This window comes from Malurus melanocephalus, unplaced genomic scaffold (assembly GCF_030028575.1).
Source record: "Malurus melanocephalus ecotype Western Australia unplaced genomic scaffold, MMel_1.1 scaffold_552, whole genome shotgun sequence".
In the NCBI taxonomy this organism is placed as follows: Eukaryota; Metazoa; Chordata; class Aves; order Passeriformes; family Maluridae; genus Malurus; species Malurus melanocephalus.
In genome coordinates, this window is record NW_026623784.1 from 251884 (window position 1) to 270666 (window position 18783).

At 41.1% G+C, this 18783-nt stretch overlaps 1 protein-coding gene across 2 annotated transcripts in view; it reads left to right on the top strand.

Moving 5' to 3' along the window:
* Positions 1–18783, top strand: part of MTOR (mechanistic target of rapamycin kinase) — a 63739-nt gene that overhangs the window by 1425 nt on the left and 43531 nt on the right. The window contains exons 3-29 of one of the 2 annotated variants that reach the window (XM_057382177.1): positions 258–366; positions 1655–1887; positions 2245–2445; positions 3176–3310; positions 3734–4009; positions 4338–4446; positions 5250–5436; positions 5620–5748; positions 6565–6809; positions 6976–7191; positions 7858–8063; positions 8536–8658; positions 8982–9071; positions 9159–9251; positions 9731–9865; positions 10202–10331; positions 10523–10773; positions 11629–11670; positions 12761–12847; positions 13411–13578; positions 14376–14488; positions 14915–15077; positions 15329–15421; positions 16078–16224; positions 17018–17160; positions 17750–17912; positions 18036–18181. In XM_057382177.1, coding sequence (XP_057238160.1) covers positions 258–366; positions 1655–1887; positions 2245–2445; positions 3176–3310; positions 3734–4009; positions 4338–4446; positions 5250–5436; positions 5620–5748; positions 6565–6809; positions 6976–7191; positions 7858–8063; positions 8536–8658; positions 8982–9071; positions 9159–9251; positions 9731–9865; positions 10202–10331; positions 10523–10773; positions 11629–11670; positions 12761–12847; positions 13411–13578; positions 14376–14488; positions 14915–15077; positions 15329–15421; positions 16078–16224; positions 17018–17160; positions 17750–17912; positions 18036–18181 — 4133 coding nt within the window. The remainder of the gene's footprint in view (positions 1–257; positions 367–1654; positions 1888–2244; positions 2446–3175; positions 3311–3733; positions 4010–4337; positions 4447–5249; positions 5437–5619; positions 5749–6564; positions 6810–6975; positions 7192–7857; positions 8064–8535; positions 8659–8981; positions 9072–9158; positions 9252–9730; positions 9866–10201; positions 10332–10522; positions 10774–11628; positions 11671–12760; positions 12848–13410; positions 13579–14375; positions 14489–14914; positions 15078–15328; positions 15422–16077; positions 16225–17017; positions 17161–17749; positions 17913–18035; positions 18182–18783) is intronic. The other variant, XM_057382180.1, reaches the window with a different exon arrangement.

An 18783-nucleotide genomic window follows, 5' to 3' on the forward strand; every position in this document is an offset into this window, starting at 1 on the left:
CTTTGCCCCCTGGCATGTAGGAGAGGTGAGCAAGTTGATGACACAAACAGGTAGTCAAGTACCAGAGTAAGTAAACTTGCTGCATATAGTGCACAAATAAGAGAAATTGTTTTGTGTTCATAATGTATGGTTGATTTAATTTTTTTCTGTTTAAGTGATATAAAAATCATGGTCTTTATGGACAGGGGACATTGTCTTTCAGAGCAGGAGGGAGGGAGACAATGCTCAAAGCTGATTTGAACTTTTTGCTTTTACAGATGAGTCAGGAAGAATCTACCAGGTTTTATGATCAGCTGAACCATCACATATTTGAGCTGGTCTCTAGCTCTGATGCAAATGAAAGGAAGGGTGGCATTCTGGCTATAGGTGAGTGAAAGTGCGTAATGCATCTGGTGAGCTTTTCCTTCATGCAACTATTTTTAGGGACAGATTTTTGAAAGGAATGAGCTTTTACATAGGGGCCTGATGTCTGACTGCTCAGTACACTGGGTGTGTGCTAGTTGCCAGGCTCTGAAAATCTGTATGAAGTGTCAGCATGGGAGCTGCTGAGAATGGCTGAAAACCTGGTACTTAATGGGCCCTGAGCTCTTCTGGGAGTTGAGCATCAAATGTGAGTGCTGAGCACATGAAAATTCTGTTCTGGAGCTCAGCTGAGARCACTGTGCTGCCCTTTTATATGCATCAGTGTGTGCTGACTTTCTCAACGCTCTTCTATCTGTGGAGATTGATTTTTGTTTAAATTTACCTGGCTCCAAAACAGCAGCTTCCATCCCTAAGAGGGGCTCATATAGCTTCTGCTTTGAATCTGATCAGCCTCTCTGTCAGTGCCTCTGGCCATCAGCGTGTTCACTGTGAGRTTGCAGAGCTGCCTGAATCCCCACTCTTGGCGAAATCAGCTTTCATAAATTGCCTTCCAAGCAATTGGCCTGTATTGTAGCGGTTACTTTTTTAATAGCCAAAGAGGAAATGTTTATGGTTTAGGCTCATAGACATAATCAYCCAATCCCAATGTATTTGAAARYAKTGTRAATCCCTTAGASAAAWYTTCATTGATAACATCACATCTTAAGCTGAAAGTATCAGTTTCAAATTGTTTCTGTGAATTTTGTGCTGTTGAAAGGTGCCAGCTTGAGAACTCTGGACACTGATGGCCTCTTTATCTACAGAGCAGGTACAACCCAGGCACTGGCAGCAAAAGCTTCTGCCATGTTGCTGTTTGATGAAGTGCCTCCACTYTGGCGAGGAGAGACAGTCTCTAGGGCTGAGGAGGAATGCATTTCCTTGGTCCATTCAGTCTTTGACTTTTCTTGTGAGGTGRACCATCCACAGAAGTTGCATGTGGATGAATGCCTTTCTATTAGGACTGTGTCTGTGATTCCAGGGTGAATTAGTTTTTTCTCTTTTAAAACTGAAAATGAGGAAAATCTATGAGGGTACCAGATGCATTTTCCTTCTCACTTAAAAAGTCCGGGCTCAAAAGAATGGTGGCCCTTTCCTATTGCTTGATTTTTTCCTGTGGTTTTACAGTTTAGGAGGACTTAATGGGAATCTTTAAGAAATGTGCAGGGAATACTAGCTCTCATCCTGGGAATTACCTGCTGTCTGCCTCACTGACTCTTGGGGAGAACTGCAGCTTTGCTCCCTTTCTCTGCAGCAAGCCTTATCGGTGTTGAAGGAGGTAATGCCACCCGCATCGGCAGGTTTGCCAACTACCTGAGGAACCTCTTGCCATCCAATGACCCCGTTGTAATGGAGATGGCTTCCAAGGCTATTGGRAGACTTGCAATGGCTGGTGACACCTTCACAGCTGAGTATGTGGAGTTTGAGGTGAAACGAGCTCTGGAATGGCTGGGAGCTGACAGGAATGAAGGCCGTAGACATGCAGCTGTAAGTGTGATCCCTTTTTTGCTGTCATGGGATAGTTGGGATTAGTGAACAGTGGTAGGAAATATGCACAGAAATCTGCAGAAAAGCTTTGTCAGGAGGGGAATGGCTGCCAGTCTATGTCAGAATCTGTAGTGCACTCATGGCAGACAGTGCTGCGTCATTGCTTCTTCATTATCATTAGCCCAGTGACTAATGAAGACCAAGACACTGTTATGCTAGGAATTGTCAGAGTATGGGGATGGAAACAGCTCACAGACATCGACAGTCTAAACAAATGGTACTGCACTGTAAAAGTTATGAGGTTTGTYTCTGTGTGCTCATCTTCCAGATTGTTAATGTTTCCCTCCCCACCTCCAGGTTCTTGTCTTGCGTGAGCTGGCAATCAGCGTGCCTACCTTCTTCTTCCAACAAGTGCAGCCATTCTTTGACAATATATTTGTGGCTGTGTGGGATCCCAAACAGGCCATCCGAGAGGGAGCTGTCTCTGCCTTAAGAGCCTGCCTTATCCTCACCACRCAACGGGAGCCAAAAGAGATGCAGAAGCCCCAGTGGTACAGAGTAAGAAAATAACTTTATTTTGAAGCACCCCTTCATAATACAATGTAGATGATGAAGTGCCAGTTTTCAGAAGAGCTGGCTAAGYTCAGAGCCTGTGTTACCTTTGTCGGTAAAAAACTGCCTCTGCTTGAAAGGGTTGAAAGTATAATGGGTTCCAAAGTGAATAGTTTCTTTAGCCTACTACTGCAAAAGTAAGCAAGACTKAAMTCCTTCAAGAATCCATTGTTTTATRTATGCYTCATCTTCAGCTSTTGAACTAGATCTAGTTTTAYRGCYATTCAGTTATCTAGTRTCATCTCTTACTAGCAGATTGTTTTATTAGTGTGGCTAAAACATGGGTGAAAAAGGTAAGAATTATTTTGTCTGAACCTTCGCTTTGCTGCCATTGTCRCATGAATTCAAGCTTTGTGATATCRAGTTAGTTTTGGACAGTGCAGTCAAATGTTGTGAACTTGGATTTATTGTAGTCAAATAAGTGCTGCAGATACTGATGAAGCTGACACCATGCTGTTTGATTAGTACTTTGAAAATACTTTGCAGCAGAGTCCACAACTTCCGGGTGAATCAGAATTTTATTGTGTTGTACTTCTGTTACTACTCAATTGAGGTTTGTGGCTCCTCTTGGAAAATTCAGAACATCAGTAACTTTTGGCTGACAGTATTACTTCATTTCCATAGGCTTTGTTTCTGCATTGTTGCTGAGATTTTTTTTTTTTTCTTTTCCCTCAAGCATACATATGAAGAGGCTGAGAAGGGCTTTGATGAGACATTGGCCAAAGAGAAAGGAATGAATCGTGATGACCGAATCCATGGTGCCTTAYTGATCCTCAATGAGCTAGTGAGAATCAGCAGTATGGAGGGAGAGGTGAGCAAAGGAGCAAGGTGGGGATTATGGGGATTGGTTGAGAGTGGGTAGCAACTCTGCTGTCTGTGGAAATACCCTGTAGTGTTTGCAATGAGATTGTTGAGTGGAAAACTCATCTGAACATGGAGTCAGCGCATTGAAATCTGTCAGAGAAGTGACAGGGACAAGTTTAGGCTGAGGAGGTACTGACCTCTGATGAAAAAGCTGTTAACTGGATTAATTACAATGAAAAAGATTTTTCTGTGGACTGAGGAYTCTGCTGCATGTTAGATACCAGAATACTTTTGCAGTATTTTACTCAGTTGAGGTTTTACAGCCATTTGGATATCGATTATACAGGATGCTATTCAGGAGATTTGGGTAGCCTTGGGAGTATCTTATTCAGTAACTTTCTGTTTTTTAATGCTTCTCTACTTTGTCCAGCGCCTTAGAGAGGAGATGGAAGAGATYACTCAGCAGCAGCTTGTGCATGACAAGTACTGCAAAGACCTGATGGGCTTCAGTACCAAGCCTCGTCACATCACTCCATTCACGAGCTTTCAGTCTCTTCAGCCCTCTCAATCAAATGCTTTGGCTGGTCTGCTGGGCTACAGTGCTCAYCAAGGAATTATGGGTTTTGCAACCTCACCTGTCCCAGCAAAGTCTACTTTGGTAGAAAGTCGATGCTGCAGGGATCTAATGGAAGAGAAATTTGATCAAGTAAGTGTTTGTTCTTCAGTTGTCTACCAACATTCTCGACATCTATTCTTGCAGAGGAATTGTCCTCTGTGTCCTTACTTAGCAGGCAATACTGCCTAGTATTGAACTGAGCCTTAAAACTCAATAATTACATGTATCGCGGCTTTGTCATTGTCTATCTTGGGGCAAGTGATTTGCTTCCTTTGGAAGCAATCTTAATTATYCATCTCTCTGATGGACTCTGAAGCCAAATGTTAGTAGAATGCCTAAAAGCACACATGCCTAAAAGCAAACATTTGTGTGTTACTGCCAATGGCCATTCTTCAAAACCTAATCTATTTCCTTCCAGGTCTGCCAGTGGGTTCTCAAGTGCAGAACCAGCAAAAATTCTTTGATCCAGATGACGGTTCTCAATCTGCTACCGCGGTTGGCAGCTTTCCGTCCTTCGGCATTCACAGGTGACAAGACAGATGGTTGGATGTTAGAAATGCTGCTGAATTTAGGCTGGTAGTATCCAGCTCTCCTTGGTCCAGATGAACTTGTGCAAGCAGTGCAGCACACCAGATGTGTTGCTTGTGAGATTAGCACATTCCTCTGTGGAGGACAGTCTTTTTTTCTAAATAAGTGTGACTTGATAGCTGATGCCAAAATGTTGCTCTGATGAAGAAAATGGATTGAAAACTATAGTCTGATTTTGGTGATCAATACCATGAGATAAAAACTTCTTTTTTTTGTTTTCTCCTCAGTATGTCAGACTTAGAGGAGAATTTTCTCTTGCTCTGGCTTAGTATATCGCAAATATCATTAGAGTTCTCTTTCTTTCTCTCTGTTGCATGTGCTAGGAAATACCTGTCAGCTTTAAAGCAGTTTAGTTGATGTATCAAGCAAATTTAAGAGAGTATCAGAGTTGGAGACAAGTCACCAAGCTGCTTTTAATGGGTTGGAACAACCTTTGTGTTAATTATTCCAAGTTCCAATCTATCACAATGAAACCAAGATGCTTGGATCTTATATGTGTATAAAACCTGTTGCAGTGGGGTTTTTTTATAGCTCTTTTATTCTGGTGATTTTTCTTTTTAAAAACAAAGTCTTCTGAAATTTTTATTATATGCTGACACGTTTGCCACTGATCGTGTCGGCAAATTTAATATGACTATGTCTGTTTCCTAGTTTTACACTTGTAAAGGTTTCGTTGTAATTGTTATGCAACTGTATAAGCCTCAATGAATTCTAATACTGTATTGTTTCCTCTTGTGGGCAGCTGATCAGTATCTTCCAGACACCATGAATCATGTTCTCAGTTGTGTGAAGAAGGAGAAGGAGCGAACAGCAGCCTTCCAGGCCTTGGGTTTGCTTTCTGTGGCTGTGAGGTCTGAGTTTCAAGCTTATCTGCCAAAAGTCCTGGAAATCATAAAAGCAGCTCTTCCCCCTAAGGACTTTGCCCACAAGTAAGTATGTGAAATTTAGAGGAAGAAATGGAARCACTTGCTCTTTATATAAATTTTTGTAATGTGGAATCAACTTCTGTATTAAAATCAGAAGTATTTCTGTGAGATTGATAACACAGAAGTAGGACGAGAAAAGATGTTTGAAAAATAGCAGCACCTTGTAATTATGTGGTCCCTTTCCAGGAGGCAGAAGTCTGTGCAGGTTGATGCCACGGTCTTCACCTGCATTAGTATGCTGGCACGAGCCATGGGACCCAGTATCCAGCAGGACATCAAAGAGCTTTTGGAACCCATGCTGGCGGTGGGCCTGAGGTAAGCATAAATGTGTTTTCCTGTTAGCCACAGGTTGGCGCTGTTGACCATACARAGTGAGACCTTCAAAGTTTTCAGATTGAGAAGGAAGATTATTGCTTTTGAGTGATCATTCAGAAGATCAGTATAGTTGTTTCAGAACAATGGTATGTTTTAACTGTTAAAGTGTCTCTTGAGTTATTTAAGAACATTCATATCTCTGTATAGAAATCTTCTTATAGAACAAGCAGTTCAAAAGCAGTCTCCTTTATTTTCCAGTATTCAAWCACCTTTGGCAGCAGCCTGCAAAATTTTTGAAAGCATTTGACAGCCAGCAGACTTGTGCCATATCAAACTGTCAGAGAAGGAGAGCTGAAGTGCTGAATATTTGCTCCTGGCTTCTTTCACTTTYGGAGCTGACAGTTCCTATGGAGGAATTAAGGAAGTTGTTAGTATGGAAAGGTGTAGAGAAAGTTTTCAGGTAGCACAAGGCTGTTTAAATTATATTAATATTGCCACCTGGAAGTGAATTTAGTTGCTTTTATKTTTAAAAAGCATAAGTATAGGAGGTCATTTAGATTTGTAACAGTATTATAGCAATACTGCCTAATATAGTGATGTGTGCAGCAGTGCTAGGACTTTACTCACCAAGTTTATAGTGGAAGGTCAACTTGTGCCTCAGTTCACACAAGGACCCTGTACAATCTGCTGGCAGGTGTTGCTGTCATGTGCAAATGCCCACAATTATATTCTGATCGGCAGAGGCATAAATAAAAAGCTGAAATATGCATGTCATTGTTTCTTTTCTAATGACTTTTGTTTCCTTCTTGCCCTCAGCCCTGCTCTAACAGCTGTRCTGTATGACTTGAGCCGTCAGATCCCACAGCTGAAGAAGGATATCCAGGATGGGCTGCTGAAAATGCTCTCTCTTGTTCTCATGCACAAGCCTCTGCGACATCCAGGCATGCCAAAGGGCCTTGCCCACCAGCTGGCCTCCCCCAGCCTCACCAACATCCCAGAGGCCAGTGATGTGGGGAGCATCACCCTTGCCCTTCGTACACTTGGKAGCTTTGAGTTTGAAGGTAAGATGAAATAAGGAAGCAGGGGATTGAGCATATGGGATTGCATTAGAGTAGAGTACAAGTAGCAGGAAAATTCTGGGAGCATATTCTTTAAACTCCTATTCCCTGGTAAAACTGGTAATTGATGTGTAAACCTGTGTTTAACTCCYCATCTTCCTCTTTTCAGGCCACTCCCTGACTCAGTTTGTTCGGCATTGTGCAGACCACTTCCTGAACAGCGAGCACAAGGAGATCCGCATGGAAGCRGCCCGCACTTGCTCTCGCTTGCTCACACCCTCCATCCACTTGATCAGTGGCCATGCCCATGTGGTCAGTCAGACAGCAGTGCAGGTCGTGGCTGATGTTCTCAGCAAACTGCTTGTAGTTGGAATAACTGACCCAGGTTAGTGTGGGATTCAGAAAAAAGGATTCTCTTACCACATGTTAATTTTATCATATGAGCAGGTGATGATATTAAGARTAGAAATAGAATTTGTAATAGAATTTGAACATACTTGCCATTAAACTAAGCTGTCACTCTTGGTAAATTAGAAAAAAAAAGTCTCCCAATTTTTTTTCCCATGTCTTGTTTTTTGTGGTCTTAATAGAACACTAGTGAAAAATGCTCCAACTGTGCCCTTTGGTAACCCTTGAACTTAGCAGAACCCTGACACCCCTTTTGCTGCTGTTCTGGGCTATGGCCTTCAACTTTGTAGTTTGAGAAGGAATTGGTCCTTCTTGGTGAATCTTCTTGCTTGATATTTTTTATTCTTTCAGTTGTACTCATCTCAGGTTGCCACACAGCATCCAAAAGTGACACTTGAAAGTGCAAGAGGTTGGCACCATGCTGACTTGTTATTGGGGCAGTGTTGAATGGCACAGAGATTTCTGGGCTGACCTGTCCTGGTTTTGTGTATGAAATACTGATATAGTGTCTTGTTCTGGGGAAGCTGTTATGAAGAATTTTTGAGGCTGTTTTGTGGACAAAGGCAAAAAGAGGAACAGGAATTTAAACAGCTAAATTAAATTTTTAACAGCMATTTAAAGAGAAATAAATRTKTTYTTGCAGACCCTGATATACGTTACTGCGTGTTGGCTTCTCTGGATGAGCGGTTTGATGCTCACCTTGCCCAGGCTGAAAACTTGCAAGCTCTTTTTGTGGCCCTGAATGATCAAGTGTTTGAAATCCGAGAGCTGGCCATCTGCACTGTGGGRCGTCTGAGCAGCATGAACCCAGCCTTTGTCATGCCTTTCCTTCGCAAGATGTTGATCCAGGTAAGGAGGAGGAATACCTGCAGGGAAAACAAAGTAGTTGATAGTGAGACTATCTTGCTTTAAATGCATGGCAAATGGGGGAATCCATCTCTTTTGGAAAATAGTTATTGCCCAGCTTAGCGGGTTTCAGCAAGTCTTTCTAGTGATAGGTGTTTGAACTGAAGCTGTATGGATGTATTAGAAGGGAAAGGAAGAATAGCAGCTGTTATTTCACCCCTAGCCATCATACCAGAGTGCTTTCCATCTCTGTTGAGAAGAATGTTCTGTGATGCTTTTAGGTGAATGCTTGGTACCTCTTTGTAAACAAGAGAAGAGGAAGGAAGATTTTGGAGCCATTTTATGTGAATAAATGATAATGGAGTGAAATGTACAACAGCCTTTACAACGGTTGAGTTGTGACAGAAGGAAATGCAAAGAATTTTTACCTACTTTTATTTTCCCAGTTTCCTTGTTTCCATTGTCTCTTGTGCAGATTCTAACAGAGCTGGAACACAGCGGTGTTGGCAGGATTAAAGAGCAAAGTGCCAGGATGTTGGGTCACCTCGTTTCTAAYGCTCCACGCCTCATCCGTCCATATATGGAGCCTATCCTTAAGGTAGAGTCTCTACATTTCCTGGTGACTTTGGAATGAGATGACACAGCAAGTGGCCACATGACCCTCAGCAGCTACAGTTCTTTTGCTTCATCATCGCAGGAAAAAACAGATTGAAGTGGATGTTACCCACAGTAATGCATGTAGCTGACAGTTTAGCCCCATTTAATTCCAGATTTGCATAAAGTTTGTGACACCCAAGTTTCTTTTATTGTTGAAATGTTCACTATGATGCATTATGGGGTCAATTTCAGGTGTAAACAAATGGAAAGATAATTTGAGTACWCTTTAAACACACTGTAATTTGTCCCAATGTCACCCACCAGGCACTGATTGTAAAACTGAARGATCCTGATCCAGATCCCAATCCAGGCGTGATTAACAATGTTCTGGCTACCATAGGGGAGCTTGCACAGGTAGGAATATACTGCAGGTACCTCTTTGCTGTGTTTGTTAAGGTTTTGGCAATTTTAGATGAAGGACGAATTTTTGTCTTTCAATAGGTCAGTGGGCTGGAGATGAGGAAGTGGGTGGATGAGCTTTTCATTATAATTATGGACATGCTACAGGACTCCTCCCTGCTGGCTAAAAGACAAGTAAGTGTGTACAACTGCACTAAACTTGACAGCTGCTGTGACCAGAGCTATAACAAAATATCCACACATCCTGCATAGCTGCTAAAATGAGCCTTTAAATCACTTAAGTCTCTCTAGTGGAGTTACACTTACCACACACAGGTGAAGGATTGCAATGACATAGTACGGAGCTGTTAGAGGAAAAATAAGTAAAATAACCTGTTTTTGTTGTAAGGCTTGGGCTCACTGAATTGAGTGCTTATTTGAATTGTACCTCTGAGTGATAGCAATTGTGGCAGTCAAAGATGTTGTTGGTTATTACTTCCTTTACTATTGTTTATTGAAAAACATTCTTTAGAGAGGCTTTCCAACCATGGACTGGGGTTTGCACTGTGATCCTATAATGCTCAAAGGAAATTTACAGAAGCTGAATGACTGATACATCAGCAAGCATAATAAATTCCCTGGTCAAAACTAATCTCAGGGCTTTTTCTTTGTAGGTGGCTCTTTGGACACTGGGGCAGCTTGTGGCTAGCACTGGTTATGTGGTAGAACCATATAGGAAGTACCCAACTTTGCTGGAGGTGCTTCTGAACTTCCTGAAGACTGAGCAAAACCAGGGCACCCGCAGAGAGGTATGAACATGAAACTATCACACAACCACTTAGAAAAGCTTTCTGGGAGGAGAGAGCTGCCAAACAAATGTGCCTACATAGATTTGAGGCYGGGAGGGAGAAATCATTGTTGTGGCTGAGCAAAATACAATAAGCAGAATTAAGAGAGTGCATGTGGTAAGTCAGTGAAGTGACCTCCAGCATCTGGATGAAAAGCACTGTATTTTCCTGGCAGTCACTTTAGTTCCAGGTTTTCCCTCTTAAATCATTAGGATCTATTCAAATGTGGGGTTTCATGTTGTGTTTTGCCTTAGAGGTGAAGTTCTGGTGAATTTTTCTTTGTGTCTGTCTTTTCAGGCTATTCGTGTGTTAGGGCTGCTCGGTGCTTTGGACCCTTACAAACACAAAGTGAACATTGGCATGATCGATCAATCACGAGATGCTTCAGCTGTTAGCCTCTCAGAGTCCAAATCCAACCAGGATTCTTGTAAGCATCTCAGTTTCCTTCAGATCRATTCCTTTATTATATAAAAACAGTTCTTGACTGTTTTGTTACCAGTTTGTCTCCTTTTCTTAAGAAATCATTAGTATACAACTTTTCAACTTATACTCAGATGTTCTGAACCATATTCTAGACCATTTAATGCATAGCTCACAACACTGCCTTCTTTCTCCTAGCGGACTACAGCACAAGTGAGATGTTGGTGAATATGGGGAACCTCCCTCTGGATGAGTTCTATCCAGCTGTCTCTATGGTGGCACTGATGAGAATTTTCCGAGACCAATCCTTGTCCCAGCACCACACTATGGTAGTTCAGGCCATCACCTTTATTTTCAAATCCCTTGGACTGAAGTGTGTGCAGTTCCTGCCCCAGGTCATGCCAACATTCCTTAATGTAATACGGGTTTGTGATGGTGCCATCCGAGAGGTGAGTGTGTTAAGGACCACTTCTTCTTTCTGTTCCACTGTCTGAAATTAAGAATCCATTTCCTTGAAGAGAATGTGACTGTTTTTGGGCATTGCTATGCTATGTGTTGCTGCCAAGCATGCTGCAGAAGTGTGGTTCAGCTTTGCTTTTTCCCTCCTGTGAGCATTTTCTGGAATGTCCAATGCAAACAATTTTTCTGCTTTTTATTGAAACAGCGGCTTCTGAGCATAATTCTTGGAAGGCCAGTATTTGATTCTGGTTTTCATCAAGCTGTTCTTGTTCAGGAAAACACTAAGCAGCTTCCAGAGCTTTCAGTGATCTCTGTGTTAATACTCTGTGGCAAACAGTATTATTAAATAATATGGGTAGATTCTTCAAATTCCTGGTGCAACCATGTACTTTGGCTCATCTCKGAGAAGGAAAACTCAATTTGATACAGTCTGCTAACATTTAGAGCAGTGTGGGTGGTGATTCCWTAGCAGTGCTTTCTCTTCCTTCCCACTTAAGTTACAGTTTTAGAAGGAAATGAGAATTTTGTGAAGATGATGACAGGCTTAAGGTTCACGTAACCAGAGATGGCTGCTGTTTGCCCAGGCTTTTCTTCAGGCAGCTGAATGCTCTGGGATGTGAAGGGCAGTTTGTACTCGTTACTGCTGCTGTGTTTTGTAGGTGGGATGGGTGCTCCCTTAGCAGAATCCAACTCTGCTATAGACCTGCTGTTTTCTCCCAGCCTGAACTACTACTSAGATTGAAAGGAAAACATCTCATGTCTGGGTTGGCTGAGCTCCTAGACCTGACTGATCTAACTTGCTTGAAAGCTATGCAGTTGTGCACACTCTGTTTAAAAATTTTCAGGTAAAAGAAGATGGTGAAAGTGTACTGGGGAGAAGAGCTGAGGTGGGTATGCGTCACATAAAGCCTAAAAGAGGAAGGTCCTTGTCCTGTATGTAAGCATCCTCTCACTACACCAAAAAACAGGCACACTACGGGAGCTCAGGGTTCATTTTTGGTAATGTATGTGTATTGCCCTCACTAAAGAAATTGAGATTATTTCTTATTTAGCTCTCACTAAACTGTTACCTCTTTTTATGAGGTCCATGTTATATTTTGTCACTGTAGTCTTCAAAAACTGCCTGAAGAAATGAAATTTAATATATGATACCTTACATTTTCCTGWTTTTCTAGAGAAAATATTCTATCTACATCAAAGCAATTTAGCCCACATGATTTCATACCAATTTAAAGAATAAATTCATTGTCACAATTGATTGTTTAAGATTGTATTGCAGGAATTACAAAACTGTCAGTGTATCCAAATAAAATTGTCTAAGTCAAAAGTCTTCGTGGTGGTGAAGAACAGATGGTGCAATCAACCATCTTTAAAAAAAAAGGTGTTTCTGGCAAGGACCTAACTGCATGCCCCAGTAACTTTTCACCAGTATATCTTGGTKGGGATGGGGAAAGAGTACAGAAACAGTATCTTAAAATGTGTGATCTTAACAGTTTGGTTTTCAGGCAGGGGGAAAAAACTAGAGGCTAAATTTTTGAAAGCATCCTTCAAACCTAAATTACAATGCTCTGTAATTGAGGTGTCTGTGCTTGCAAGCCTGTTTTGACACTATAGATTTGCTGGCACATTATAAACCCCTGTTAGTGTGCTTGACTGAGGCATTGAGCTCACAAATTCTTTTCATACAAGCTGGGGGGAAACCCAACCTATAAACCCAAAACCAGTTTTCTTCCTCACTACCCTCTTAAAGAACAACAACAAAAATTAACCAAAAACCTAAAACCCACAAAAACCCACAAAACGCAGCCAATCCAAACTGCTGAGCTGAAGCTGCCAAGAGTTTAGCCCGAAATTTTGAGCACATAGGAGCTATGTATGCTGTTTGGTAAATAAGCTTGTGATTGCTTGTGAAACTTTACCCTGTGGCTTTGATATTTGGATAAGCTACATTGATTATTACCCATTTCTTCCTTTCAGTTCCTGTTCCAGCAGCTAGGAATGTTGGTGTCCTTTGTGAGAAGTCATATTCGGCCCTATATGGATGAAATTGTCACTCTGATGAGAGTGAGTACAATCTTTCAGCCAGTACTTTACTGTCACAGAAAGGTGGACAGTGTTTATCGAACACTTATTATCAAAAAGTATCAATTACTTAAGAAGTTCATTTGAAGTGCAGAATTGCATATATTTGAAATAATAATTGTATTTTGAAATACTGTGTAATTTGGAGTTATAATATACATTGTTGATAGTAACTGCAGTTGGTGTAGCTCCAGGTTCTGATAGCGACAGTTCTTTTCAGCGTTTGGATTTTGTGCACTTACTGCTTTCAGGAACATAATTTTAGCAAGAGATCTCTCGAGTTCATAAATAGGTGTCATTTCACTTCATTTTCACTAAATCTTTGTAAACTTGTGTAAGGATTAGGAAAAAATCAGTTGTCCAGAGTTTGTTTCCAACAACTATAAATATATGGGAAATGCAGAGTTTAAAAAACAAAGTATAGTCCTTCCCTGCAATCTTGTATTTGTCTACAGACTGTCTTCTACRGTTTGYTTKTCTTGTAACTGTTACAGCTCAGCTGAAGAACTGCTGGATTTTTTTTTCCCCTTTTTTTCTTTCTGTAGGACTTCTGGGTTATGAACAATTCCATACAGAGCACAATTATCCTACTTATTGAGCAGATTGTGGTAGCTCTAGGAGGAGAATTTAAACTTTACCTGCCTCAGCTCATTCCTCACATGTTACGGGTCTTCATGCATGACAACAGTCAGGGTCGCATTGTTTCTGTGAAGGTGAGTGGGGCTGCAGCAGCTGCCTTGTTTTGGGCACTGCCCAGGCAGGAGTGTGCCCAGTGTGCCATGCTCAGCAGGGCTCCTTGGCTTGCATSTTGCACAATCAAATGGGACAAGTGTGAAATGGTGTGGCTTGGTGTGAAATGATCCAGACAGTTGTTTAAAGTGCAGGGTTGAACCAGCTTTTCACTGGATACTGCYTTGTTTAAAATCTCATTTGTGACTGAGTCACAGTGGGTCATTTTGGTTAAAGGACGTGATTCGCCCCCTCTACTCTGTTCTTATGAGACTGCACCTGGAGCACTGTGGACAGTTCTAATGTTGTCAGCACAAGAAGAAGATAAAACTGTTGGAGGAAGTCACGAGGAGGCCACAAAGTTGATAAGAAGTCTGGAGCACTTCCCTATGAAGATAGGCTGAGAAAGTTAGGGCTGYTGAGTCTGGRGAARAAAAGGCTGTGTGGAGATCCWKTATATGRGAGRGGCTWCAGGGCAGCCAGAGAGAGACYCTATCAGGARCTGTAGTGRCAGGAAAAGGAGTARCAGGTACAAATTGAAAGAGAGGAARTTYAGGTTAGATGTTAGGAAGAAATTCTTTACTKTGAGGGTGRTGAGACACTRGAGCAGGTTGYCCATGGAAGTTGTGGATGYCCCARCCTTGGCAAGTGTTCAGAGTCAGGYTGGATACGGYCTTGAGCAGCCTGGTCTAGTCAAAGACTTGGGAGGGGTTGTTACTAGATGATCTTTAAGATCTTTAGTGTGCCTGACATTCTACTCTTCTATGATTTTTCTTTCCAGCTACTTAATGCAATCCAGCTCTTTGGAGCTAACCTGGATGACTACCTTCATTTGTTACTACCTCCCATTGTAAAGCTATTTGATGCCCCAGATGTCCCTATGGTGGCTCGCAAGTAAGTGCTGGTGGCTTTGCAGTCTTGCTCTTTGCAGTTTTACCTGTGATATCCAAGTTCTGCAGTGGCTGAATATTTACAATGAAATGTCATTTAGTCCCTTCTTCAGCTTGTCCATATTATATCATTGTGGAAGGTTATTTTTGTTTGGACATTGCAGCACTGGCTTTTTGGTTGATTTTTTTGTTGTTGTTTCTTTGGGGTTTTAAAAATTTTTAGAATTTTTTCTGATTCTCACCTGCCAGTGTTTTTTAATCACTTGCAAACTATCCTGCAAATACTAGCTGAATTAACAGTTCTGGTGGCCTATTTTTCCTATTATTATTAATCATAGGAGGACTGAGCACTTAAGTATTTTTCAGTCTTATTTCTCCCTTCTTAACATTCTGAGGGATAAGTTCTTCCMCTTTTTTGCTCTGACTTTAGAGCTGCTCTAGAAACAGTGGACCGCTTGACAGAGTCCCTGGATTTCACGGATTATGCGTCGCGGATTATTCATCCCATCGTACGAACACTAGATCAGAGCCCTGAGCTACGAACAACTGCAATGGACACCCTTTCCTCTCTGGTGTTTCAGCTAGGAAAGAAGGTAACATTGTTCTTTGGCTTGAAAGCTCACAGGAGGAGTGACTGTTCCAAAGATCAAGGCTTTAAAGTTGAAATTTTGTAATGTATTCATGGGTTTTCAAGAGAACTGATTTTTCTTCTCTGAGTTGTTTCTGGAATTGGGAATTACTGTAATCAAACTGTCAGAATTGGTTTCTTATTCCACAATGTGATGGAATTTTACTGCTCTTGATGCCACTGAGTAACAAGTTTTTGATGGATTCCCTTGTACAGTATCAAATTTTCATTCCGATGGTGAACAAAGTCCTGGTGCGACACAGAATTAACCATCAACGCTACGATGTTCTCATCTGCAGAATTGTAAAGGTTAGTTGACAAGTATATAGTTGTTTGTGCTTTTGGGGTGTTGTCATGTTGAAACAGAKGTAGCTGGAACCTTCCCTTGGTGTTACTCATAAAATAATGAGTGGTTGTTGCTCTATTTCTGTGTTAAGTGCAGCTTTTTAGGAAGACTTKGAGATTGCAGTGGGAAAACTTTTGTCTACTGGTATTAAATATTTCCTATAGAAAAATCATGGCAATTTCTARGGAAGAACTTAGACTTGTAGCCAGTGTCATTATGATTATTTTTCTTGGTTGTGGGTTTATCCTATTTTTCCATGGTTTCAGGACTTGAGTAGACCTTGTTATCCCAGTATTTTCTGTAGAATGTCTTACATTAAAAAAATTTAGTAACTGGTTTACAATTTGTGTGGACAAGCAACTAGCAATTTGTGTGGACAAGTCAAATAGGCAAGAGTGCTTTTTATTCTAAGTGCTAAGAGTTTTTTACAGTTACCTTAAGCAGCAAAGGGATATCATTTTGAGTTCTGTGCCTTATAAGGTGTAATCATTATAATGAAACATGGTTGTTTGCTTCACAGATTTTGCTGTAAGAGCTCTGACTTTATCATCTGTTTGGCTTGTAGAAAATTGCTTCTATATGTGTAGGTCTGATCTTCACTGTAAACCAATTATTGTAGGGTTACACTCTTGCTGATGAAGAGGAGGATCCCCTGATTTATCAGCATCGAATGTTGAGAAGCAACCAGGGAGAAACTTTGGCCAGTGGTCCTGTGGAAACAGGTCCCATGAAGAAATTACACGTGAGCACCATCAACCTGCAGAAGGTAAGACTGGASCCCTCACAGCATGAATTTGCTACTGAAGGCAGGAGCTAATGTGTCACAGTGAAGGARTTTGTCCAGTGCATCTGAACTACATTTATTTATGTTGCTTTTCTGTTCTGTACAAAACTGAGGTCAAAGTAGTGTCTGAGACTTCAAAATTAGAAGGTGCTGAGCAACTTTGAAGATRGGAGACCTTGAACTTTCAGACTGTTAATGGCTGTGAAGTAATCTTTACACTTGCTTGTTAAGTAGAAAAAAGACTTTCTAGGTCACAATGAATAACTTCTCACTACTAGAGACATCTGTTTCAGAGCCTCTGCATTTTTTTTGTATTTTTGCTTTTGCTCCTCTTATGTCTTTTATCTTGAAGGCAGAACTTATTAGCTAAGCACTGGCTAGTTTGAGCAGTACATGCATGTAGCACTCAGTTCAGTGATRGRATGRATTGGTTTGAAAAYGYTRGACTTGAAAATATAATTCTAAATGYATTAAGTATTTTTAAGCTGATATTTCAACAGTGGCTTCAACTCTACATGTATTTTTGTAGAGAAAGGATTATTCATGTTAAATACTTGCCATGCCATGACAAGGATACATTTAGGGTAGATTCCTTAGAAATGCTACTTAGGTATTGCAGATTATCTGCTGAAGGTAATGGATTTCAGGAAATTGAAAAGGGATTCTAAGTGTRTGGTTTGGAGTTGTAAAGAAGTAATACTGCCTGCTGCTGGATTTCTCCTGTTCTTGGATAGTGCTTTGTTTGGTAGGTRAATTGTCTTCCTTTGTACTGCAGGCCTGGGGAGCAGCAAGAAGAGTTTCCAAAGATGACTGGTTGGAATGGTTAAGGAGACTGAGTTTGGAGCTGCTGAAAGATTCCTCCTCACCATCCCTGCGCTCATGTTGGGCCCTGGCTCAGGCCTATAATCCCATGGCTCGGTACAATGTTTCTCTCTTTCTATCTCACTTGAAATGGCAGATGCAAGCTASATATTGCAAGGAAAAAATACAGTTACTTAGAAGCTCTTAGGTTTCATGGAGATAGTTCTGCTTTGGGATAAATCAAGGAGTCAACGGCTTGATTTCATTTTCACCCTTCCCATTTGGCTGCTCCATGTGCACAAAATCTTTTATTGGAATTCTGCATGTTAGTCTAGAAATAAGGCACATAAGTGAAGCTGGAAAAACAGCAGAGTATGAAATAGTTTTGAGTATTTACTGTGGAGAATAAAAATGCCTCTGAGTGGAATAAGCTGCAGTTCCTTTTTGCAACCAGCATGTTTGGAGAAACTTTGATAGCATATGATAGTACAATACTTCTATTATTGTAGTATACCAGCCTATTCTGTATTTTTAAAYGAAGGTTTCACAGATTTTAACTTTGTAAAAACTAATCACTATTTATTGTACGTAGGCATGTAAGTGTATTTTGTAGCTCTCTTTCTCTCAATGAGAAGGTGAGCCCACTGTCAAACAGACCTTTCCTTATGAATCCCCACCTCTCACTGTTTTTCATGTTCCTCCCCAGAGACCTCTTCAATGCTGCTTTTGTTTCATGCTGGTCTGAGCTGAATGAAGACCAGCAGGATGAGCTGATCCGAAGCATTGAGTTGGCCCTGACTTCTCAAGATATTGCAGAAGTTACTCAGACTCTRCTGAACTTGGCAGAATTCATGGAGCACAGTGACAAGGTAGAGATGCTCTTGGGCAGCTCCTTCTAGTGCTGGCTGGTGACCACTCTGTGGAATGGGTGTGATGAGTTCATGATGCTTTGTAATACTCATCCTGCTTTTGATGTGTGTGCTCCTTCCCAGGGCCCACTGCCTTTGAGAGATGACAATGGCATTGTCCTTCTGGGGGAAAGAGCTGCCAAATGTCGAGCATATGCCAAGGCCCTTCACTACAAAGAGCTGGAATTTCAAAAGGGTCCCACTCCAGCTATTCTAGAGTCTCTCATCAGGTAGGACTACAACTGGTGAGATTTCTGCTCTTGCTACAATTTTARATACCACTAGGATTAATCTAGGCAATTCTTAGGACTTCACTCTGTCACAATATTGTTAAACTACTTGCAAATGTGCACTTTTAACTGCTGAGTTCTGTTCTTCTACTGTGTGGTTAAACCTATGATAGAAGCCCTGGGAAGTTTTGCAGGAAGAAGTGCAGGAAAAGGTTCTGATTTCCCCCTCTCACCCTTCAAGTTCACTATGAAATGGCTGCAGGTTAAATGAGACAAATTTCTACACCTGCCTATAAATAACTCAGAAAAGTTGAAGTTCTAAATTAAAATTCCTCATCACATTCTGCTGATTTTGCTTAGATAAGTCTCATTGCTCATATGTCAAACAGAAGATTATAATGAAGTATGTCTTATTTCTAAGCTTTGACAGCAGCACAGATGTTAGCCTGAAATACCTGCACAGGATTTGGTGCTAAACTACATGTTTTAAAATGTGGCTCTCCATTCCATATCACAGAAATGTTAGCTCAGCTATTTGAGATGAACAAATTGATTTTGGTTGAGCAAGATCTTAACTTTGTCTTTATGCAGTGAATTTTTCA